The sequence below is a fragment of the Tripterygium wilfordii genome, chromosome 5, assembly GCF_013401445.1.
Source record: "Tripterygium wilfordii isolate XIE 37 chromosome 5, ASM1340144v1, whole genome shotgun sequence".
NCBI lineage: Eukaryota > Viridiplantae > Streptophyta > Magnoliopsida > Celastrales > Celastraceae > Tripterygium > Tripterygium wilfordii.
In genome coordinates this window covers 11,107,663-11,132,350 of record NC_052236.1, presented here as the reverse complement: position 1 = coordinate 11,132,350, position 24,688 = coordinate 11,107,663, and the positions used below count along the sequence as shown (strand labels likewise).

The window sequence follows — 24,688 nt, the reverse complement described above, 5'->3', positions numbered from 1 at the left end:
ACAACATTCCATTCCTCCAATTTATCCACAACAAAACTACATCAAAACATCAAATATCAATACATCCACATCAGCAAAACACTTATCCCAATACAGCCACATAAGCAAAACACATTTTACAATACAGCCACATCAGCAAAAGACAATATCTTTGTTGGCCCAATACCACTTCACCATTGCATTTGCCCTAATAGGCTCTTTATACTTTTATGATAATGATTTTTAAAAAAAAAAACTTGTAGAACCAGGTAGGACCCTTTGAACCCAACCTAACCACTAAACCCCCGAACCTGTGTACCACCGCTCCACTGGAAAGTTTTGTATGATTGTAGCCCAAAAATACTAGGGGAGGTTTCGAACCTAAGATTCATGAATTTACATATAATGTCATGAATCAACTTGGCTTGTCAACATACTCCCCATACAGGATAGTTATTAAGGTTGACTATAACAATGCAACTGATGCATCATGTACTCCTACTACCATGTTAACAAAAAAAAATGGTTTAAAAATAAAAAAGTGAAGGGTTGAAAGAAATTGTTTTTCATACATGCAATGTTTAGTATCCGTCGTTTAAAGCTAAGACTACCGGGTATCTAATTCCATTCACTTCTTCAATTTTCGTCTTTCAATGTCAGTGTCAAACCGAACAAAATGTGTGTTTTTGCCATTAGGGTTCTTGCTAATCTCTACGTTTTTCACCGCTCCACCGGAAATTCCCTCCGCCCGTCATACTCCAGCAGCTTGGTTCTTCGGCATATCATATCATGTTGTAATTCATTGAGAATTATGAAGTCGACGATTGTCGATTGCCACAAGTAACAAATCATACTTCAATCAAGTATTGGAAGCTGTTCCAAGAAAGTGCCAAATGAGTTGTAGGGTAAAAAAATTACATTAATTACTGCTACAGGAAAATTTTTGGTTAGAGAAAATAATTAGGATCAACTTGTTCAATGGTGAGCATACAACGGTGTAGAAAATTACATGCAAATTACTGCTACAAGAAAATTTTAGTTAAAGAAACTAATTAGGGTCAACATCATGAATTATACTTATCCTTGCCGGTTAATCCAGATTTTACTGCACGAATTACTGTTTCACCATGAAAGAACTTTTACAACTGCACCCACCCACTGCACTTGGATTTTCTACCACCTACAGATAATACCAGAAAATTTAGCTCCAGCTGCATTAACTGCTATATGATTTTACTAGAAGAGTTTTAAGAACATGTTGAAGAAGTAAACATAAAGTTCCATCCATAAACCATGCATAAACATCTAACAGTATACTATGCATTCATGCAGGAACAAAAATCAATAATCAAGGGGGATGCTCATTGCACCTTAAAGATCTGCAAAATGAATAACCAATTTAATGACACTGATACTTTTGAAAATGGCTCCATTTTGCCAAAGGTTAGCTGGTGCATGATTTCATATCGAATATTCGAGTTCTGCTGTTGAATTTCATCTCACTTTTCTAGAGAAGAAATCATTCAATTTCAAAGAAAGTTCACGAACATGCTTGGCGAAGTCTAAACAGAATTATTGAGACTTATGCAAAACATGAGCCTAGACTTCAAGGTTTTCATCTGAGGGCACATACACGCCACAGCAATGAGCTGCATGCACAACTACTTCAACCATCCAAACAGATGTCTAGTACCAAGTTTGAAGTTCAAAGCAACTAATAACTACACTTTTTGATCCCATTAGCTACAATTCTATTTCTATCCCTGTTTCACAAAAGTTCAATTTATATCCTTTTCTTCATCCTCTCCTTTCTCTGTTTTTCCTATTAAAAAAATCCTTTTTTTCAAGTGAAAAAACATATTTAATTTCGCATATAAGCCACCAGCATCATTTCATTATTGCACTTGCAAAATCAGGAATTTATCTTCTGGATATAGAAAGCAGAGGTAGGTGTGAAAAAATGCAAGCTAGTAGCATCATTTCATTATTGCATAAGCAAAATCAGGAATTTATCTTCTGGATATAGAAAGGAGGGGTAGGCATGAAAAAATGTGAGATGAAGGACACTAGAATGCATTGACATGGTTCATATTAGCTACTAGCTAGATATCACTGCAAAACACTTAAAATCTGCCAACATGAAATGGGGTTCACTTGTTGCACGGAACTGAAATTGAAGCTTATATATTGAATTCCATTTTTTTGTCCCTTTTTTCGAATGGAAAATAAATTAATTGCAACAGCATCAAAATTTCAGTCCATTTGGATTGGAATCATTATTCTATTGCTCGGATAGGTATTGGAACAACTATCTTTTGGGCGACTGAATGATAACCTTGAGGCTAAGAAGTAAATGTCAAGGCTTGCTTTATTTTCTTATTTTGATCCTTATCTTATCCCCACTCTATGGAGAGGCTGCTTTTCTAATCTAATTCAAACCAATGATGTCAAGGTCACAACAGAACAATCATTCCACTATGCCAGGATTTTGTTATATGAAGTATCAAAAAAGTAATTAAATCATTGTATTTCTTATCTTTGCTCATCTGTTTCAAAATAACTTTTTTTTACTAATTAACCATGATAAACACTTACTACGAAAGCAGAACGGATCAATTCATCAACATAATCGACGGTTGCTCCTTTCACAAAATCATATGAAATGTTATCGACCAGCAGTTTAACTCCTTCCCTTTCATAAACCCTACAACATCAGAAGAAAGGAGCATAACAAATGGTATTAAATCGATATACAATTGATGACTTTTCCATTTTTCTAAACAGCAAACCTGAAAGCTGTAATATGTAACTACAAGATCGAGGAGACAAGGGGGAAAACCTGTCGTCTGCGTTGGTTTTATCATCTATGTTGAAAGCATACTGGAACCCAGAACATCCACCAGTTTCTACACTCAAGCGAAGCATTTTTTCACCGGATGATTCTTCACCAGCTTGTAGTTCTCTCATTTTCTGCAAGACATTCCAGGAATTAAGCTTTTGCTCCAAAAGAACAAGTGTATCATGTAAATGTAATGAACATTAAATTACAAGCTCAAAGCTCTGAAATCATAGAACTTCACAATATTCTTCTACAACAAAGCAATGATCATGAGAATCAACCTTAAATCAAATATTGAATGTGTAGGACCGGACGTTGCAGATGGAAAATGTAAGGTTTGTAGCGTTTCAAGCACAATCAGTTATGCATGATTGTTAGAGAACATTTTCAGACACATCAACCAAAATTTTCAACCATAGCCAGACGATAACTTTACTGATACAATCTACAACCATATCTAGTGCTACATTTCCATATCTCTACAATCAAGAGTCTATACAAATGTTTAACGAGCTTATCAAAAAAAAAAATGTTTAACGACACATCAATTTCTGAAATCTGATTATTTCAACTGACCAATTTCAATACTGTTGGGTGTAAAATACACCTACTTTTACGGGCTTAAAATTACTATTTTTCTATGTTGTTTAGTGCAAAATACTACCCACATTGGTGTTTTTATGCACAGGTACTGCGGGAGAATAAATTCATTACTGGACAGAATTTGTAACCTGTTTTGCAACTTGTCGCGGCCGCAGAACGTGGGAACCAGACTTGTGTTAATTAAGTTGCTGACGTGGCAAGGACAATTGGGCCAGTTTAGGGCTTGCTAAAGACTATATAAGGCGTGTTAAGCTGAGAAAAAAAGGGAGACTTTTACTTTGCGCAGCCGAAGACCAAAGATTGAGGAAGTGGGTGTCGGCAGGAAGGAGGGGAAGCAACATCAAAGCTGGGCACATCAATTCTTCAGCAAATTTCTACTCTTCCATTGATTTGAACATTGTCTATGAGTATTTATATGGTTTTAATTTTAAGCATGTGTAGCTAAACTCTTTACTAGCTAGGGTTTGGTAATACTTCCACCATAAACCTTGTGCACAGATTTAATTGACAATCAGACTAAGTTTAATTCTTTGTTCTCTGGATTAATTGTTTATTTCCTATTGTTATGCATGCCTGATCAACATCATAATTTTAGGAATTGTTAGTTAAACATATTCGGCTGACCATGACCCGGTGTTTGACGAAGTAACAAGAACTTGCGTAAGATCCAAGTTTTGGGAACATAGGACATAATTGATTGGGTAATAGACCATTATCCTAGATTGTGCAACTGTCGATTTCCTAGTGCTTATGCTTGTCTTAGGAAACTCTTAGGATAGACCAACCAAGACTCCTTTGATAAGAAAAGATCTTGCAACTGGACCAAAGTCAGGATCGTTGTTTAGGGAAATCTAATTGACTGCAGCTGGACCAAGGCCTTTCAATTGACATTGTTAGACTTTTAAATTGTGTGAGTGCATATTAATCTGTGTGCACAGGTGGAGGTAGTTGGCAAGCCAAACCCAAGCTAGTTTTTCATCCATTGATATTTATCTAAATTTTATTGCTAGTTAATATTAGAAGCATCCGAATTTAATTTGCACTATTGTTAGTAGTTATAGTTGGTAATTAATACAGTCCTCGTGGATTCGACCCCTTTCACTATTATACTGTCAGTTGGCACGTACACTTGCGATTGGGATAAACCCGTCGGTGTTGAGTTGCAAGTATTTCTTGCAATAAAAAGTATCGATCAAGTTTTTGGCGCCGTTGCCGGGGACTGTTAAGTTTATTATCAGTTGTTTCTTACGGCAATAGTGTGTAGTTAAGTATTTAGTTGATTTATCCTACTGAAACTTACTTTAAAAAAAAAAAAAAAAAAAAAAAAATTTCTTGTGCAGGTCCAGAATTGTCTCTTACATTGTATGGTCAACACTCGTTCTCAACATCAACCATTAGAAGAATTTGACCCAGAAATTGAGAGAACAACTAGAGCTTTGAGACAAAGAAACATGGCTGAAAACCCACACAATCATGAGATTCAAATTGCTGGTGGTGCTGGGAATGCAGCGGGTAATGCAAGGATACCCATGATGAACAGATACATCCCGCAGAACATTACCCAGCCATCATGTATTACATATCAACCTACGAGAGCTGCTAATGTCAGCCTGTCACCTCAATTGCTGAACTCTGTACCACATTATGAGGGGCGGTTTGATGAAGATCCACACCAACATCTGAAGGATTTTACTGATCTTTGTCGTACTCAACACATGACAGGGATATCTACTGATAATCTGAAATTGGTGCTCTTTCCATTCACTCTTAGAGGAGGAGCCAAGATGTGGTACAACTCTATTGAAGCAGGTACTATTGGCACGTGGGAGCAGATGGCAACTAAGTTTTTAAGGGAATTTTTCCCAGCCCATAGAACCAAGCAGCTGGTGCGAGAAATTCAAAATTTTCAGCAAAAAGAAGGTGATTTATTCTATGAGGCTTGGAAAGATTTCAAGAGCCGCTTAACTCGTTGCCCAACTCATAATCTGCATAAGGATGATGTTGTGCTGCACTTTTATGAAGGGTTGAATGAGATTAATAGGATGAAGGTTGACTCAGCTTGTAATGGAGTGTTGATGCGAAAAAGTAGTGAGGAAGCGATGGAGCTATTCGAAGAATTGAGTGAAGATTCTCAACAATTTTCTACACGGGGTAGAAGCTCAACAAGGAAGCAAGGCATGTACGAAGTAAGTGCTGACACTATGGTACAAGCTGAGATGGGAAATATCAATCGAAAAATTGACATGATTGTGGAAGCCATGAAGGGAATGAATATGAAAACTTCGGTGCCAGCAAAGCCAGTTATTGTGTGTGCTATTTGTTCAAATAATGACCATGTGACTGAAGCCTGTCCATTGACTTCTATGACAGACCAAGAACAAGCCAATTACTTGGGGCAAGGAAATTTCAACATGAGAAATCAATCTTACCCATGGCGAAATCACCCAAATTTCTCGTGGAGGAATGAACAGAATTCTACTGAAACAACAGCTCCTGCACAGCAAACATCAAAGAGGAGTGACTTGGAGACCACAATGATGCAATTCATGCAGCAAACAACTCAAGCCATCCAAAAATTGGAGACTCAAGTGGGACAAATGGCTAAGGAGATGAGTGAACGAAAGAAGGGAGAATTACCTTCGCAGCCCTTGAATAACCCAGCTGGGCAACCAGAACAATTGAAAGCTATCACAACTCTCAGAAGTGGCAAGCAAATCAACAAGACAGAGCAGTTGAAAACAGAGTCTACAAATTGCAGTAAAGCTACAGACAGGGTACAAATGGGCCGCAAAACTGCACCAGTGGAGACACAGGAATGGGAAAGAGATCCTCCACCTTTCCCGCAAAGGTTTGCCAAAAAGAACACTGATTCTAAAGCAGTTGATATTTTTGAGAATTTGCGGAAGGTTGAAATTAATATTCCATTGCTTGATGCTATTAAACAAATTCCATCTTACGCTAAATTTCTTAAAGAATGTTGTACTAAAAAGAGAAAATTTGCTGCTCATGAAAAAATTGCTTTGAAAGAAGAGGTCAGTGATGTGTTGTTAAACAAACTCCCACCAAAACTCAAAGATCCTGGTAGTTTTACCATCCCATGTAAAGTGGGAAATCAATTTTTTGAAAAGGCATTATTAGACTTAGGAGCAAGTATTAATTTGTTACCTTACTCTGTCTATGAAAAACTTGGGTTGGGAGAGCTTCAAGAGACTTCTATAACACTGCAACTAGCTGACCGTAGTGTTAAAAGACCCAAGGGAATTTTAGAGGATGTTCTGGTGACTGTAAATGACTTGATCTTGCCTGCTGATTTTGTTGTGTTGGATATGGAGGATAGTCCTAGATCAGCATCTTTGCCTATCATACTTGGACGACCTTTTATGGTTACTGCTGACATGAATATTAATGTGAGAAAAGGGACTGTAACTATGCAAGTAAATGACAAAGAATTGGAATTTCGTGTGTTTGATGCACTTAAATCTCATGATGATCATAGTGATTGTTTTAATGTTGACACTACACATGATCTTGTGAGTGAGGTTTTTCAGGTTACTAGAGTGGATCCAATTGAAGCAGTGGTGGCGTATGGTTTGAATGAGAAGACAATTTTGGAGGGAGAGTTGGAGGATGACCGTATAGAGGAGGCCATCCAAGCATTCCAGTTGGACCGGCCTTATGGTGGTAAGAATACTCCTCCATTTGAGCAACTGACGCCTACTAATGCATCTCTTGTTCCTTCCACAGTTAAAGCACCCAAGTTGGAGCTGAAGCAGCTGCCAAGTCACTTGAAATACATCTACTTGGGTGAACATAGCACTTTACCAGTGATAGTGGCTGCAAATCTAAGTTTGGGGGAGGAGGGAAAGTTGATCCGAATTTTGAGACAGCACAAAACAGCTCTTGGTTGGACCATTGCGGACATAAAAGGCATCAGCCCGTCAAGATGTATGCATCAGATTTTTCTGGAAAATAATGCAAAGCCTACCCGAGAAGCACAAAGGAGGTTGAATCCACATATGAAGGAGGTTGTCAAAGCTGAAGTTCTAAAGCTACTTGATGTGGGGGTAATTTATCCGATTTCAGATAGCAAGTGGGTCAGTCCAATTCATGTAGTACCGAAGAAAAGTGGCATTACTGTAGTGAAGAATGAAAATAATGAATTGATACCTACACGAATGACCACGGGATGGAGAGTGTGTATTGATTATAGGAAGTTGAACAACGAAACTCGAAAAGACCACTTTCCGCTACCATTCATCGATCAGATGTTGGAGAGACTAGCTGGGCATAGTCATTATTGCTTTCTTGACGGCTATAGTGGATACAATCAGATTGCCATAGCACCTGAGGACCAAGAGAAGACTACGTTCACATGTCCATATGGCACTTTTGCATACCGAAGGATGCCGTTTGGGTTGTGCAACGCACCAGCTACATTCCAAAGATGTATGATGAGTATTTTCTCTGACATGGTAGAGAAGTTTATTGAAGTTTTCATGGATGATTTCAGTGTATTTGGAGCTGATTTTGATGAATGTCTTGAGCATTTGAGGTTGGTGTTAGAGAGGTGTGAAGAAACCAACCTCGTTTTGAATTGGGAAAAATGTCACTTCATGGTGCAAGAGGGAATTGTGTTAGGTCATTTGATTTCCAGCCGTGGCATTGAAGTGGACAAGGCGAAAATCGAAGTCATTTCAAAGCTGCCCCATCCTACAACAGTAAAAGGTGTGCGGAGTTTTCTTGGTCATGCGGGATTCTACCGGAGATTTATTAAAGACTTTTCCAAGATTTCCCAACCTTTGTGTGTATTGCTGACAAAGGATGCTGATTTTGTATGGACAAATGAGTGCAGAACAGCTTTTGACAAATTAAAGGAAGCACTCACCTCAGCTCCTATTATGCAAGTACCTGATTGGGAGTTGCCATTTGAGTTAATGTGCGATGCAAGCGATTACTCCTTGGGGGCTGTTCTGGGGCAGTGGAAAAATAAGACACCATATGCCATCTATTATGCTTCTCGCACCATGAATGATGCTCAGCTGAATTACTCAACAACGGAAAAAGAATTATTGGCGGTGATTTTTGCATTGGAAAAATTCAGATCTTACCTCATTGGCTCCCGAGTTATTGTGTATACGGACCATGCTGCGTTGAGGTATTTAATGACTAAAAAGGATGCCAAGCCTAGGTTAATACGCTGGGTACTTCTTTTGCAGGAGTTCGACTTGGAGATTAAAGATAAAAAGGGAAGTGAGAATGTAGTTGCCGATCATCTTTCTCGGCTGCTACCTGACAATGAACATGACGAACTTCCTTTGGGTGACTCTTTTCCAGATGAACAGCTCCTGTCCATAAACACACTGCCATGGTATGCCGACATTGTGAATTATCTTGTTACTAATTCTTTTCCTACTGACTTGTCTTATCAGGAAAGGAAGCGGATAATTTCACGGGCTAGAGATTACATATGGGATGATCCTTACCTCTTCAAGATATGCCCGGATCAAATTATTCGTAGATGTGTAGCACAATGTGAACAACAAGAGATCTTGACTCATTGTCATGCCTATGCATGTGGAGGCCACTTTGGGCCTAAAAAGACTGCACTTAAGGTATTCCACGCTGGATTTTATTGGCCTACTATTTTTAAAGATGCTTGGAGTTTTTGTAAGACTTGTGACAGATGCCAAAGGACCGGTACCATAGCTGCCAGAGATCAAATGCCTTTAACAAGTATTCAAGTCCTTGAACTTTTTGATGTATGGGGAATTGACTTCATGGGCCCTTTTCCTAACTCTTTTGGCTTTGAATATATTTTAGTTGGTGTTGATTATGTGTCCAAATGGGTCGAGGCTGTCCCCTCACGAACTAATGATCATCGAGTGGTTGTGAAGTTTTTGCAGGACAATATTTTCTCTCGTTTTGGGATGCCACGAGCAATCATTAGTGATGGTGGCAGGCACTTCAATAATTATGCATGTTCGGCCCTAATGAAGAAATATGGGATCACTCACCGTGTGGGAACCCCATATCATCCTCAGACGAGTGGGCAAGTGGAGATAAGCAATAGAGAAATCAAGGCCATTCTAGAGAAGACGGTGAATCCAAATAGAAAAGATTGGTCTCTTCGTTTGACTGATGCTTTGTGGGCCTACAGGACTGCATACAAAACACCCATTGGGATGTCTCCATTCCGGTTGGTTTATGGGAAAGAGTGTCACTTGCCAGTTGAATTAGAGCATCGAGCTTATTGGGCTATTAAAAAGCTAAATTTTGACATAAAGGCAGCTGGAGACAGGCGTCGTTTGCAACTGAACGAGCTTGAAGAATTACGGCATGAAGCCTATGAGAATGCCAAATTATACAAGGAGCGCGCGAAGCAGTACCATGACAAGAAGCTTGTACGGAAAATTTTTTCTGTAGGACAGAAGGTGCTGGTGTATAACTCTCGTTTGAAATTGTTTCCGGGAAAACTCAAATCAAAGTGGCATGGCCCATATGTGATACAAGCTGTGTTCCCTCATGGTGCATTAGAGTTAAAACATCAAGATTCTGATCACACGTTTAAGGTTAATGGCCATCGAGTGAAGCCTTATTGGGAGAATGTACAAGTTACTGTGGATGAAGTGGTATATCTCCACTCTATTGATGTCTGACCGAATCTAAGGCTATGTCCGGCTGAAGACAATAAATTTAGCACTTCATGGGAGGTAACCCATGTGGAAGAGAAGCATATTTTTGACAACTTAAATCAGCTAAGTCTCTCTTCCTTTTCCTTCATTTATTTGTGTTCGTTGGTTTCGTCATTGCAAAATTTCTGTTTGTTTTTCTTTTTAAACATTGAGGACAATGTCAATTTCAAGTTTGGGGGAGAGGGAATTTGCTTTTGCCGAAAAGTTTTGAAAAAAAAGAAAAAAAATTAGTGTTTTTAGAAGAGAATTGGCATACTTGTGCTTAATTGTTATGAAGTGCTTTTGAGACTGATGGTGTGAGTATTTGCATGACCTTTTGCAATGAATGTCTGCTTAGTTTACACATTATTTACAGCACCAATTAGCTTGTGAGGAGCCTTCAGAAAATTTTGTGTGCTATGAATTTCATGACTTTGTATAGCTAGAACTTGCATTAGACCATCTGAAGTAAATACTATGTTTTTGTTCTTTGAAAGTGATGAAGGCATTCTTTGTTAATTTTTGGCCTACCTTGAACCCAGCTGTTGCTTCCAATCCTTTCATTGAATTTCTCTGCTCTTGTGATAAACCTTCCCATCTATGTGATGTGTTATGCCTGTGTCATAAGTCATAAAATAGTATCCATCATGAGGCTATGGTCAAGGTGTTTGGAAGGTTATGAGGAGTCTAAGTGTGGTGTTGAATGGAGAAATCTGAACAGTGGAGAGAAGTGTATAAGTAGAGTGCTGGGGACTTTGTAGCCTTTGTGCAGCCTAAGTGTGGCCTGAAGTGTATACAATTAAGCGGTGACCCATGCCAATTCAAAAAAAAAAAAAAAAAAAAAAAAAAAAAAAAAAAGATAAATATATATATGGAGTAGGGTTGGTGCCAGGCCCTACAGCCGCCGCAACCCCTAATTTTCTCTTCTACCTCTTGCACCTAAAGACAGGGGAGATTACCTTTCTAAAAAGAAAAAAAATTGGGTTAATTCTCTCAATTTTGGCAACAATACCGAGTTCATTAATGGCTACAAGAAGTGCAAAGAGGAAGAAGGAGTTAGCAAGCAAGAAGAAGGGAAAGGTGGTTGAGAGTGCGGATGTCCCTGTGGAGGAAGAAGAAGGTTTTGACCGATTCATATCCCCGGCAGTGCAGATCGAGTGTGAGGAAGTGTGGTCGAAGCGGGCTTTGCATGTGGAACGCCATGTTGTGGTGGAGCACTTCCAACGGGTTAACTGGTATTACAAATTGAAAGAGAGGGGATGGCTCGGCATCACCAGTGTTCCAGGTGTGGCTATTCGGCAACTGGTTTATGAGTTTTATGCCAATTTGATAGTTAATGATAACCACTGTATGGCATATGTGCGAGGTAAGCAGTTCTTTTTCAACCCAAGAAGGGTTTCATCTGTTTTGAGCTTACCCGAACCATTGAAGAAACCTAGCTTTAAATTTAGGGATTTTGGAACTTCGAATGTTGATATTGTGTGGCCTGATTGGAGGATTGTGGTTGAAACTCTGACTGGGAATAGTAGTGATGAGCCGAACAAAAATGTGATTTTATATGTAGATTTGATGCAACCTTATAGACTGTTAGCTCAGATAGTGACCAGGAATGTGATACCTGTGACTCATCTCTCCACTGTCAATGCAAAGTCTTGCTATTTGATGTATGCCATTATTTGTGATTTGGATTTTTGCATGGCAAGTACTATATATGATCACATTGTTAAAGTGAAAGAGGACAATAAACCTGGTCAGGTGCTGCCGTTTGGAGTACTAATCACTACTTTGTGTCTTGCTGAAAGTGTGGAAAAGGAGCTGGGTGATGTTCAGGAGAAAAGGAAAGCACCTCTTAACAGGTTTTGGTTTGATAGAAGTGAAGTGCAGCTTGTTAGGCAGCAACAGAAAACTTCTGGGACAGCTGAGGAGTCTCGGGTGCATAATACTGAAGAAGGAACTGTTGGTGCAGGTTGTGGTAATTTGGACGAAAGGTTGGAGGCTGTTGAGGAGAAAGTGACTGATTTGGGTGTCGAAGTTGAGCAAGTTGGGAGTTTGCAGGGGCAGGTTATAACCCGGTTGGAGCATCTTGAATCAACAGTTGAGTCACTTCAAATGAGTATTGGGACACATATGCATGAGATGAAGGAGGCAATGCAGAGGTTTGAGGCTCAACAGAGGGAGATGTTTGATTTGATTCGTGATGGAAGCCTACCCTGAAGTTATGTGGATGTGTGCTGGTGTTCTGGTTAGGTTGCTGACAATCTTATTTGTTATTTTGGAGTAGGGGAGTTCTCTTTTGGTACTTTATTATGTTGGGATGGTTAGATGGTGTTAGGATTAGTCGTATGATGGATGCCTATTTTTGAGACTGTGTGATATATGGCATGATCATCACATATTTTGTTAAACCATACCCGTATCTAACCTATGTATTCATTGACGCTTATCCTTGTTGCATTGTGCCTGCTTGTGATTAGATCATGATAACTTTGGTTTGAATCCAGTTTATATTTATTTTGTTCATTTTTTTAGCCTTCCTTAGCCAAATTTCTTGCCCCAATAAAGTCCTTCTGATTTATTGAATGAAAATTTTAGTGTGAAGTAAGATTGGTGGACATGTGAGCATATGGCTGCAGGTTATGAATTCATAAGAGAGTAAACACTACCCTTATACACTTGAGTGAAAATTCTCTTCTATATATTATGTGCGTACCTTGGTGAGGGTGTGTGAGAATAATTGTGTAAACCAAAGTGGTTGTGAGCAGAGTTAGGGCTGTGCAATTTTCTACTGGATGTCAATATTGCATTGCAATAATGAGAGAGTACTTGTAGTGCCAATTCTTGATTGCAGATTTTCAACTGATGCTTAAATGGTTTAAACTTTTTCTTGATTACTTGCTTGAGGACAAGCAAGAGTGAAGTTTGGGGGATTTTGTTGGGTGTAAAATACACCTACTTTTACGGGCTTAAAATTACTATTTTTCTATGTTGTTTAGTGCAAAATACTACCCACATTGGTGTTTTTATGCACAGGTACTGCGGGAGAATAAATTCATTACTGGACAGAATTTGTAACCTGTTTTGCAACTTGTCGCGGCCGCAGAACGTGGGAACCAGACTTGTGTTAATTAAGTTGCTGACGTGGCAAGGACAATTGGGCCAGTTTAGGGCTTGCTAAAGACTATATAAGGCGTGTTAAGCTGAGAAAAAAAGGGAGACTTTTACTTTGCGCAGCCGAAGACCAAAGATTGAGGAAGTGGGTGTCGGCAGGAAGGAGGGGAAGCAACATCAAAGCTGGGCACATCAATTCTTCAGCAAATTTCTACTCTTCCATTGATTTGAACATTGTCTATGAGTATTTATATGGTTTTAATTTTAAGCATGTGTAGCTAAACTCTTTACTAGCTAGGGTTTGGTAATACTTCCACCATAAACCTTGTGCACAGATTTAATTGACAATCAGACTAAGTTTAATTCTTTGTTCTCTGGATTAATTGTTTATTTCCTATTGTTATGCATGCCTGATCAACATCATAATTTTAGGAATTGTTAGTTAAACATATTCGGCTGACCATGACCCGGTGTTTGACGAAGTAACAAGAACTTGCGTAAGATCCAAGTTTTGGGAACATAGGACATAATTGATTGGGTAATAGACCATTATCCTAGATTGTGCAACTGTCGATTTCCTAGTGCTTATGCTTGTCTTAGGAAACTCTTAGGATAGACCAACCAAGACTCCTTTGATAAGAAAAGATCTTGCAACTGGACCAAAGTCAGGATCGTTGTTTAGGGAAATCTAATTGACTGCAGCTGGACCAAGGCCTTTCAATTGACATTGTTAGACTTTTAAATTGTGTGAGTGCATATTAATCTGTGTGCACAGGTGGAGGTAGTTGGCAAGCCAAACCCAAGCTAGTTTTTCATCCATTGATATTTATCTAAATTTTATTGCTAGTTAATATTAGAAGCATCCGAATTTAATTTGCACTATTGTTAGTAGTTATAGTTGGTAATTAATACAGTCCTCGTGGATTCGACCCCTTTCACTATTATACTGTCAGTTGGCACGTACACTTGCGATTGGGATAAACCCGTCGGTGTTGAGTTGCAAGTATTTCTTGCAATAAAAAGTATCGATCAAATACCATATCCGCTCTTCTTAGGATACGTGATTCTCTCAACTTACTTCCCTATCTCTATGAAATTGAGCTCCAAAACGAACAAATAGAATGACCAATCTCACACCCGATCATGCCTACTACGCAAAGTGGAAAGAAATTTAAAAATCGAAGCCAACCAAATCAATTTCCTTCCGTCTGTTAAATATACGTGTTTTAAGCAGGCGTGTAGGTGATTTGTACCTGGATGCAATTTTCCGTCAATTGAACGGAATCAGATGAAGGAGAGGAGGAAGAAACAGCTTCGCGGAGCGCAGAAGCGGAGGAGGAGCTGAGAAGACGGTGGTTCTGGCGGATTCGAGCAGCGAAAAATGGAGCTAGACGCCGAATCAAAGATGTTCTTGACATGGCGGTTACCAATCTCTCTTTGAAGGAATCACGATCACCACATCGCGTAGGAAGGCGTGTAACGTTTGGGTTTGGGTTTGGCTTCTTGATTCTTCTCTTATGGTGATTTTGGCGAACAAGAAGCGGAGAGTCTCTCTTACACAACAGAGAATCGTGGCTGAAATGAGGAATTCTGGATGGTATCGAATAGATTGGCTTGGGACAGACAAGCCTATTGAATATATATGGCTTTCCGGCGTCAACAGTTTTGTCCAAACGTACTTCACATAATTTTACTTTCAATTGATTGTGGGGACCAATAACGTAAAGATCCCTCTATTTATAGAAAAAGGTCAACCAGACCCCTCTATTTTCTTTTACCAATGAAGCCCCCCTATTATGAAAAAGGGACCACGTTAGCTCTTCGAGCTCATTTTTCGTCAAACGATGCTAACATTGATATCATAATCTGACATGGATTTGTTGTAAGTTGAAATGAAAAATAAGTATAAATTATAACAAATATCAAAACGGTGTGTTTCTTCATTTGAGCTAAACCCTATAATTTATCCTCTCTTTTTTCACATCTGTGCGCACGTTGTCCTCCAACTGAATTAAATAGGGCTGTTACTGGTATGGTAAATTATCCATTGGTATACCATTACCGATCAATTGGTTACCGAAAATAGCAGAAGATTGGTATACCGTTACCAATTGTTCGGTACGGTAAATTTACTGATGATTTCGGTAACGGTAACGGTAAGCAAAGTTCAAAACCGGTAAATTTCCCGATTACCGACATATATATTAAATATATATTAATATTATTTTTAGTTTTAGTTTTATTTAATTATGACCATTAGATTGATCTAATTTAATCTAGACCATTGATTATTTTTAGGGTTATTATTTATATATCACTCGTAGCAATTTCATTAACTTTAAAGCAGCATTTGCTACATAACAAAATGCTTTGTTGGTATTGATTACATGCTTTTATTCTCCATTTTCATTATGGTCTTTTATCTTTATTTATCTTGTTTCTTCGAGCTTTCATGCTATGGAGTTTAAAACACTTCGGATACTAAAAATATTAGAAATTAATGAAATGAAAGATTTTCCGTTATAGATTGTTGGAATAATGTTATGTGAATTCTCCTTTCTTTTTTTCTCCGATTGATAGGTATTTTCTCTTATTCACATGTAGCACAATGATCCTTCTCATTAATCTATCATTTTTATTATTGGTATTGTAGGCAAGATGAAAGTGTTGTAGTTTCATATAATGACTATTAAGCACAATGCTACTTGATGCATTTTTTTTCTTTCTCTTTTTTAAATAAGTTTAAGAATTGGTAAATTTACCAATTACCGACTTACCATTACCGATAGATCGGTATACCGACCATCGGTATACCGACTTTTCCGGTAACGGTAACGGTAACATTTTTTGAGTTACCGAAAGAATTGGTATGGTAACGGTATTCCGTGTTTGGTAACGGTAACCGTACCAATAACAGCCCTAGAATTAAACCACCACCTCTCAAGCTCCAACTAATTCTACCATAAAAACCCGCACCACGCTGACAACACATACATCTCATGTGTCTTGGTTCTACTACTCGGCAGATGCTCCTGGTGTCCAAGCTTTCTATAATCTTTTAACACCTTCCAGTGTACCTCTAAAGAATGGTATAATGCACCTGCAGCCTCTTGATCCTTCTACCATTGCGCAACTGCATCCAGTTCTTCTAGAGGATGAGATGCCATTTGAGGATTCCTTTTCCTATTCAACTCCAAGAAGATGGTATAATTCGCAACATTTATTACCACTGTCTGCATTGCAAATATCCGGAGCATAAACATCAAGCTCAATACTTGACTTTTTCTATGCAAAAATGATTTAAATGAACAATATAGACTGCAAAAAAACCAAGTATCACTGACAATCAAGATTAGAATTGCAGATTCTTCACCCTGATTACTGTGAATTTTACCGAGCCAAAAGGTTCGTAATCAGCTGTCAGTCCCGCACCATGAAGTTCCCAGAGAAGATCGTCTGAAAAATAAGACAAAAGGATACATAATGTAAGTGAAGGAGCATTAGCTTCTGGCATACTGCCATGACATGAATCCCTCTAAAGTTCTATCACGACTTCAGACATTATGCCCTTTCAGTGTCTAGCAAATATGCAAATCACATTCATTTTCGACAATAATAAGATCATAGCGATTGATAACCAATCATGGGTCTTGGCGAGCCAAAATGGCAGTAGGCTAGTAGCTCTCCGGGAACGGTTGGTACTCCACTTATATCAATCATGACTTGCAGATAGTAACTAGTAAGTAGTCCAACGAATAATAATAGGAAGATGGAGCACAAGGCTTAACATACTTCATAACTAGCATCTGTCTGGTAAACATCCGAACTTTGCTATACAGTGAAAATAAAAATTCTGGACACAGAAGACTTACATTGCTAATGTTCATACAGATGCTATGTATATAGTATACTAAACCTATTTCAACCAATCAATGCACATATTCCAATTTGTAAGTCCAAAGAACGGTTTTAAATGACAGATACTTCTCAATCAACTACTCTAAAGTATCGAAAGGCAAGATGTCCATGCTTGCTTCCAAGAAGCAAGAAGACTGACAATACTAATATTCATGCAGATGGAATGCGTATGTATGTATCCCTGAATAGTCAATAAGGATAAGATTTACCAAAAAACTACAAACACTTCTCAATCAGAATTCTCGATCTCTCGAAATCTCGGGCATCAAGGTTTTGCTCAAAAATGTCCCTGTTGCTGCTATATACAATGCGATCCTCTCCGATAACTGTTATTTGGGCCATATCACCAGCACTCAGAAGCTGAAAAACAATATGATAGAGTCAAATAATGGAGTCATTGCAAATAGGCACTGATCCGCCAGACAAGAAAAAGAAGAAGCAATTGCACCAACTAGAGAATAGAGTTCAGATATTAAATTGGTTCCATAATTTCTTATTAAAATCCATCTGAACGGTTCTATAACTTCTAATCACAACTTATCATTTCATTTTCATTATCTTGTCTAGAAGGTTATCCTACAACTTCTTATAGAGTTGACTAAATAATTTATCTTAAGTGTTTGCTTAGCGGAGTTGAAGCATGCTCAAATGCAGAGTAGAATGTAAATAGTCTATTGAAAAAAAAGGAGACCTGATAATTTTATACCTGATATTTCTACTATTAAAAATTGTGCAGATGTAATTGTAAGAGACCATAAATGATAAAATTCAAAGAAATTTGATCAGACATGCATACTTTTGTCACAACAAATAGATCCAAACATTTTTCCTTTTTTCTTTTTAAATTAAGTTCCAAAATTTTATAGTAATATCATATTGTAATCAATTTATCATAATTAAGGAGGTAAATGGCTACAGTGGTGTAAGAAAATAAGGTTTCAGTCAAATGCAATATAATTCAATAAGAATCTGTATATACCTCTTCATCAATTTCTGCCTGGCCATCAAACCGTAGAAGAACTGGTAACACGTATGATTCGTCAATCTGGAAGAAACAAGAAAAACAAGTTGAAACATAAACACAGGTGGGTATATATTAAAATGAGAGGTGAATATGAAACCCATGATCAATGCAAAAAAAAAAAGCCACCAAAGCTCTAGTGCCAGGGTTTGTAGTTCTTCATCTACTTTAATCAGGAATATGGTTATCTTACAATGCTTACTTGGTGAACTAAATAAACAAACTTCAGCATCTATTATGTACTTCACTCATGTATATCTTCGATTGTTCGTGATTATATGCATCAACATTAGATAACAAAAAGAAGGCCATCGAAGAATTGATACATTTGCATTCTGCCAAACATAATAATTTGGATGCTGATGTTGAATTTTCAGTCACTGACAATAATGATTCAGCGTGCATGAGAATGATGATTAATTTCAAGTTTTCAACTAAGAATACCTCAGTCTTTTGTATCTGAGTTATTGAGGCTAATTCTCATTCACCAGTTTGTCCATCATGAAATTTCCTACTGAAATCAAATTTGAGCTACATACCCCTCCATCACAAACAAAAATCTCCGTCATGCAACTCATCTAAAGATATAAAGAAAAGTTTCTCTATTCCCTCCGCATCAAAATCGCAACCATTTCCTGCATCCAGTTTTTCTAGAGGATAAGATGCCATTTGACGAATCCTTTTTCCTATTCGACACCAAGAAGATGCTTCTCTAATAATTGGTATAATTCGCAACAATTATCTCCATCAAATTCTTGCCTAGAGGACGAGATGCTATTCAACCCCAAGGCCATAGGCCTCTCAGAGAAAATACCTTCCCAGTGGATTACTGTGTGGATGCTTCACATCCTACAGTATTTGTTGGGGTGGGAGCAAGTCATCTGTCTCCATGTGACTGGAGAGAACTGCAAGACATTCATACACCATTTCGGATTGTTGGTTCAATTTATCTTCGACAAAGAAAGGTTGGATCTTCTTGTCAATCTCGATCCAGCTACACCCAGGATTCTTCTTCAATCCTAACTCTCGCATCTTTATCCTTACTTTGCGCACCTTATCCCATTTTTTGGCAGAAGCATACATATTTGACAAAACAACATAAGTTGATATTTCATCAGGATCCTTTCCGATAAGCAACTTTCCAATTTCTTCCCCTAGTTCTAGATTCCCATGCAAAGAGCATGCAGACAATAATGTGCTTAGCAAATCAACATCTTCTGTAATTTCTGGTGTTTTTTTGAGAATCTCATATGCTTCAGATAATCTTCCAGCACGCCCAAGAACATCGATTAAGCACGAGTAGTGTTCTACTTCGCAGCTGATGCCATAGTCATTGACCATTTGATTAAAATAGTAACAACCTTCATCGACCATTCCACCATGGCTACAAGCAGATAGAACTGCAAGGAACGTAACTTGGTCTGGTTTCACATTTGACTCTTGCATCTCACCAAAAAGCTTCAAAGCTTCTGAAGCTTGGCCATGAGACGCGTATGCAGTGATCATGGAAGTCCATGACACATGATCTTTCTCTGGTAGTTGATTAAAAACATTAACTGCTTCATCTACAGCACCACATTTAGCATACATATCAAGTACAGCCCCCATGACAATTTCATTCTTTTCATACTTACTCTCAACAATGTCATCGTGGATCTCCTTACCCATTTCTAGGGCTGCAAGTTGTGAACATGCTGGTAAAATACTAGTGAATGTTATGGCATCTGGTTTTACACCAGCTTCTTTCATGGCCTCAAAAATGCTGAGAGCAGCAAAATAGTTTCCCACGGTCACATATCCATTGATCATAACATTTGAAGCGATTGCATCTGACTTGGGCATCATTTCAAAGACATTCTCAGCTGATTGGATGGTTCCACATTTGAAGTATAATTCGATGAGCAAACTGTAAATATAGATATCAGCTGCTATATGGTTTCTTATTATGTATCCATGTACTAATTTCCCATGTTGATGTTGGGCTGACCTTGAGCAAGCCACCAGCAGGCTGTTTAAAGTAGTCAAAGTGGGCTTGATCCCTTCTTCCTGCATCCGGTTAAAAAGTTCAAAGCATGTCTTACTTTCACCCTTTAAACTGTATCCTGCTATCATGGAATTCCAAGTGACCACATTCTTTGCTGGGATTTGCTCAAAAACCTGTTTAGCAATTTCTAAAAAACCACATTTGCCATACATGTCAACGAGAGCTGATCTAACATACCCATCCAACAAACGCCCGTCTTTCAGCATTTCCATATGTATTTCCATCCCTCTTTCCACTTCTAAAAGCCTGGCACATGATGATATAGCAGTTGTTAGGGTCACTGAATTAGGCTCAATTCCAGAATCCCTCATCTTCCTAAAATATTCCAAGGCTTTCTCTGCGTGCCCCGCCTGATAATAACAAGAAATTACATTATTCCAAGATGCCACATCTCTTTCAGGCATTTCATCGAACAATTTCGTCGCTGAATCAAACACATTGCACTTTGCATACAGCCTCACGAGGGAGCTTGCAACGACGACATTCGAAATCAAACCACTTTTTATCAAATAATTATGGATCTTTTTTCCACATACAACATTACCCAACTCCCCATACGCCTTTAGAACGCTAGGGTAGGTGTAAAAATCAGGTTTCAAATAAGGGTGCTGCAACAATATTTCATATACCTCGAGCGCATCAATGAACATATGATTCTTGCTGCAAGCTGCTATGAGGCCATTCCAAAGAGCGAGATCTAATGGGTTCTCCATGGATTTTAAAACAAGCTTCGCATGTTGATAGTATTGGCCAGAGACATAGAGGTCTATAACGTTCTTGCACAAGACAACGTTGTTTTGCAAGCCTAGAGTGACAATTCTCTGGTGTATATGCTTGCCTTGCTTGAGTGACTTAGAACTAACGCATGTTCTCAAGAGAGACAGCAGCTTCGTCGTGTTCATTGAAGAAACATGCGCGCACAATTTGAGTGTGCGAGTGAGAGCGCCAGCGAGAAACTAATAAACGCCGCTTAAATTTCCACTCAGAAAAATCTTAACTATTAAGCTTGGGCTTTATAGCCAAGGCACAAGAAGTCTGGTTCATAGCGACAATTTCTGGGAAATTTCTTGTCGCGATTGGATGCGCGCGCATGAATAGGATTCTGGTTCTTGCGTCGTCGCGAGGAAGCAGGGGCGTTATTTGTACTTTTCATGCCTGAACTCTTTAGGCCCTTAACCACAAACTACGAAGCCCAAACTACGAAGCCCAGGTTTTGTCATAGTACTTTACCAATTTAACCCTATCATCTCTTTTCCTTTACCAAACTGCCCCCTTGTTCTCTACGGCAAAACTTTTTTTCGATTCGGATAACGGAATTTGTCTTATCCGAATTAAATTAAGTTTGGGTATAAATTATATATCCAAAATTTGGAGCCAAATATAAAATTTTTGTCCGATTTAAAATCGAGCCCGAATTTAAATATCCAAACACATAAATCTTGTCCGATTTATTTATTCAGATCTTAATTTAGATTAAGTTATTATCCGATTTACTTGTCCGAATTTAAAATAATTTGAGTTTGATCAAGTATCCGATTTACTTATCTAACTCGGATTATGATATGAAATACAAATATTTCTTAAATGGACAATGCTTGAGACCCAAAAAATTTGATCCCCAAAAGTCCTCCAAATTTATGTGTCATTAAAATAACCATTGATTAAAAACACGCATGTAGAGCCTACTTCACATCCAACATTCCACAATAAATTGGAGTCTTTTGGGGTCACTTTTTTGAGATCTCAAACATTATCCTTCTTAAATACATGCTCTCGTTCTTGTCCAACTCGGTCTGGAGGTATTTTTTGCCACCCCACTCCCCTTCACCTAACTGACGTTCCTTAGGGCACTTGCAATGGTCTGTAATTATTGGGTCAATAAAGATGTTGTTTTTTACTGATGTGATTGTATTATGAAACTTATTTTGCTTATGTGACTGTATTATGAGAAATGTTTTGTTGATGTGAATGTATTGATATTTTGTGTTTTGGTGTAGTTTTATTGTGGATAATATGGAGGAATGAAATGTTGTTGGTCTTCATGTTGGGTGGAAAGAGAAATGTTTAAAAATTTATGTTTTGCTAAATGATTGTATTAGAATACTTGTTTGACTTTTTTTTTTTTAGTAGAGATGACATCCGGGATTAATTTTGTAGGGGAAATTAATGATGCAAGTGCCCTTATTCTGCATCTTCAGGACAGACAAACACGCAAAGCGTCTCTGCTAGTCTGGAACTGAATGATCCAGAGTGCTCTTCTTTCTCAAATTCCTCAAGCGCTCTGATTCATTCTCATATCTCTCTGATCTTTGGATCGAATCTCTCCCCCGCAATTATCGACCATACGGTGAAAGGTTTTGATCTCTCTTTCTTTTCTCTGAAATATCCCTGAATTAGTTATATGCATTCATGTGACGACTCAAGAAGGAAATGAAGGTCGGTGATTGGTTTTTTAGTAGTGCTTGATTCCTCATAGTTGTCGATGGGCAGAACTTCAATTTATTTTTAGGTTTTGATTTTGGCAAGTAGGCATTGCTTCTGTTGCTTCAGATTAGTTTATGATTCAGACTTTGTTTCTTCGGTATGTCTTCTAATTTCTAAGGAATGTTAGTGATCGCTTTTTATTGCATCAGATAATGTCGACTTGATATTTGATATCCTTCTTATACATTGGCCACAAATGACAAAACCTATGATACCTGGACTCGGGTACGGGTGTTGGTTATGGGTACACATCCATGTGTCCAGTTCTTCAAATTGAAAGCTGCCATAGGAGGCAAGGTAAAATGAAGAGTCCGGATATCATAGGACAAAACTATATAAGAAAGTTTGATCTCTGTTCTTTTGCATGCGAGTTTGTTGTGATTGGTGTCTCAACCTTACTAGTTCTAATGTTTGCTTGTAATTTTCTAAAAAAATGAACAAGAAAATTTGATTCTTTTAAGTGGAAAAAAACCCACTGCCTAAAGGCTTTGCATATTTAAAACCTCACCTAGCACCCAGCTAATATCATGGTGGTTAGTCTGCGAAATTTTATTGCCTGAAACAACATCCCTTCAATCTCACACACTCTCTCTCGCTCGACTATTCTATTGAACTCTTTGTCTTGACTACATATATCAACTATCTTGTTTTGGTTTGTTTGATGCAGAAAGGAGAATGTATGAAGTACTAGTTATTGTAAACCCCAAAAGGATATAGAATGAATTTTCAAGTAAATTGATTCCCGTAGTTGCCATGGTAAACACTGTGCTCCTGTTTTTGAGGCATTTCAGTTAAACTTTAAATTTTTTGTTCCTTTAATTGCAGGATGGTTGGGATCACTTACTTGTATTTGATTTAGAGATTTGGAGTCTTAGCTTAAGATAATGGTCGAGATGTGCTTATGTATTTGGACACCATACCGCATTGAATTGATATTTAAATCTATGTATTAGCTCGTTCACGTATAAAATTCATCAATGTAATGTGACTTTTTCTATGTATTGTTTTAAACTTTTAATCATATGCATCTGAAAGGTAAAAACTTCAAGGTCTTTGTTATAGAACACCGAGTCCTCTCTTATGTTCTTGTTAAGAATAGTTTATATTTAGGATTGTTGTCCTTTTCCTTTTCTCTAGTACTTATCTGAAATGAAAAGTTCCATTATGAATTACAGATCCAGTAGTGCTATATGTTTATTAATGTGAATGAATGCCCATGATGGTTAAATACATATAGCAGAAAGCTGGAAGCCTGGAGCTGACTGGAAAAAGATGCAGAGCAGTAACCCAAATGGAGAAGGGAAGTTTCAAGTTCGAAAATTAGAGATATCAGACCAGAGCAAGGGCTTCATAGAGCCATTGCAGCAACTAAGTGTGTGTGATTCGGTGTCTAACAAGGAATTCGAAGAACGATTTCAAGAGCTTAGCTCCTATGGCGATGACCATCTTATCTGCGTAATTGAAGATGATCTGTCTGGGAAGATTATTGCGAGTGGGAGCATATTCATCGAAAAGAAGTTCCTGAGGAATTGTGGCAAAGTTGGGCACATTGAAGATGTTGTGGTCGATGCCAACGAACGAAGGTTGCAATTAGGGAAGCGGGTTGTTGAGTTCCTCACTGAGCATGCCCATGGATTAGGCTGTTATAAAGTGATTCTTGATTGCGGTCTTGAGAACAAAGCATTTTATGAGAAATGTGGCTTTAAACAGAAAGAAATTCAGATGGTGAAGTATTTCATTTGAGGAGTAAAATCCTTCTTGGTTTTGACATGTATGCTTTACAGCAATTCTTATAAAAATGGAGTCTCTCTTCGGTTCTTGTGTTTGTGTGTGAGTATGCAAGCTCTTATAAGTTGTAACAGAATTGAGAACCATGTCATCTGAGGTCTGAGTAGTGCCCATGTCATCTCCAGCGTAAAAGGCCCACGGCCTACTCAAGAGCCCAACAGGCCCACGGTCTGTGCATCTATCGACTCAACACATGTCCACGGTCTACGCAACACAACTCCTTCTGCAGGCTC

The 24,688-nt window shown here is 38.2% G+C and overlaps 3 protein-coding genes across 14 annotated transcripts; 1 reads left to right on the top strand and 2 right to left on the bottom strand.

Moving 5' to 3' along the window:
* Positions 1-486: 486 nt before the first annotated feature.
* Positions 487-14,849, bottom strand: LOC119999090 (iron-sulfur assembly protein IscA-like 2, mitochondrial). Of its 2 annotated transcripts, XM_038846610.1 has the most exons (5): positions 14,454-14,849; positions 2,819-2,949; positions 2,575-2,683; positions 1,057-1,159; positions 487-852 (listed from the first exon to the last, which is right to left on the bottom strand). In XM_038846610.1, exons 1-4 carry the CDS (start codon positions 14,616-14,618, stop codon positions 1,094-1,096), a joined length of 471 nt encoding a protein of 156 aa, XP_038702538.1. In that variant the 5' UTR covers positions 14,619-14,849; the 3' UTR covers positions 487-852; positions 1,057-1,093. The 2 variants fall into 2 exon arrangements, with proteins under 2 accessions (XP_038702538.1, XP_038702537.1); XM_038846609.1 differs by lacking the exon at positions 487-852 and having other exon boundaries at positions 874-1,159; positions 14,454-14,843.
* A 1,280-nt stretch (positions 14,850-16,129) lies between these two features.
* LOC119999089 (pentatricopeptide repeat-containing protein At5g27110) lies at positions 16,130-21,301 on the bottom strand. Of its 4 annotated transcripts, none has more exons than XM_038846606.1 (5): positions 18,584-21,301; positions 18,098-18,163; positions 17,328-17,478; positions 16,545-16,656; positions 16,130-16,433 (listed from the first exon to the last, which is right to left on the bottom strand). In XM_038846606.1, the coding sequence occupies exon 1, from the start codon at positions 21,083-21,085 to the stop codon at positions 18,989-18,991; it is 2,097 nt and encodes a 698-aa protein (XP_038702534.1). In that variant the 5' UTR covers positions 21,086-21,301; the 3' UTR covers positions 16,130-16,433; positions 16,545-16,656; positions 17,328-17,478; positions 18,098-18,163; positions 18,584-18,988. The 4 variants fall into 4 exon arrangements, with proteins under 4 accessions (XP_038702534.1, XP_038702535.1, XP_038702533.1 ...); XM_038846607.1 differs by having other exon boundaries at positions 16,574-16,656; XM_038846605.1 differs by having other exon boundaries at positions 16,130-16,656.
* A 1,056-nt stretch (positions 21,302-22,357) lies between these two features.
* LOC119998846 (glucosamine 6-phosphate N-acetyltransferase-like) lies at positions 22,358-24,492 on the top strand. 8 transcript variants are annotated; one of them, XM_038846300.1, is made up of 3 exons: positions 22,358-22,537; positions 22,817-22,964; positions 23,946-24,492. In XM_038846300.1, exons 2-3 carry the CDS (start codon positions 22,908-22,910, stop codon positions 24,408-24,410), a joined length of 522 nt encoding a protein of 173 aa, XP_038702228.1. In that variant the 5' UTR covers positions 22,358-22,537; positions 22,817-22,907; the 3' UTR covers positions 24,411-24,492. The 8 variants fall into 8 exon arrangements, with proteins under 8 accessions (XP_038702228.1, XP_038702227.1, XP_038702230.1 ...); XM_038846299.1 differs by having other exon boundaries at positions 22,360-22,537; positions 23,908-24,492; XM_038846302.1 differs by lacking the exon at positions 22,817-22,964 and adding an exon at positions 23,335-23,423 and having other exon boundaries at positions 22,362-22,537; positions 23,908-24,492.
* The last annotated feature ends 196 nt before the right edge of the window (positions 24,493-24,688 follow it).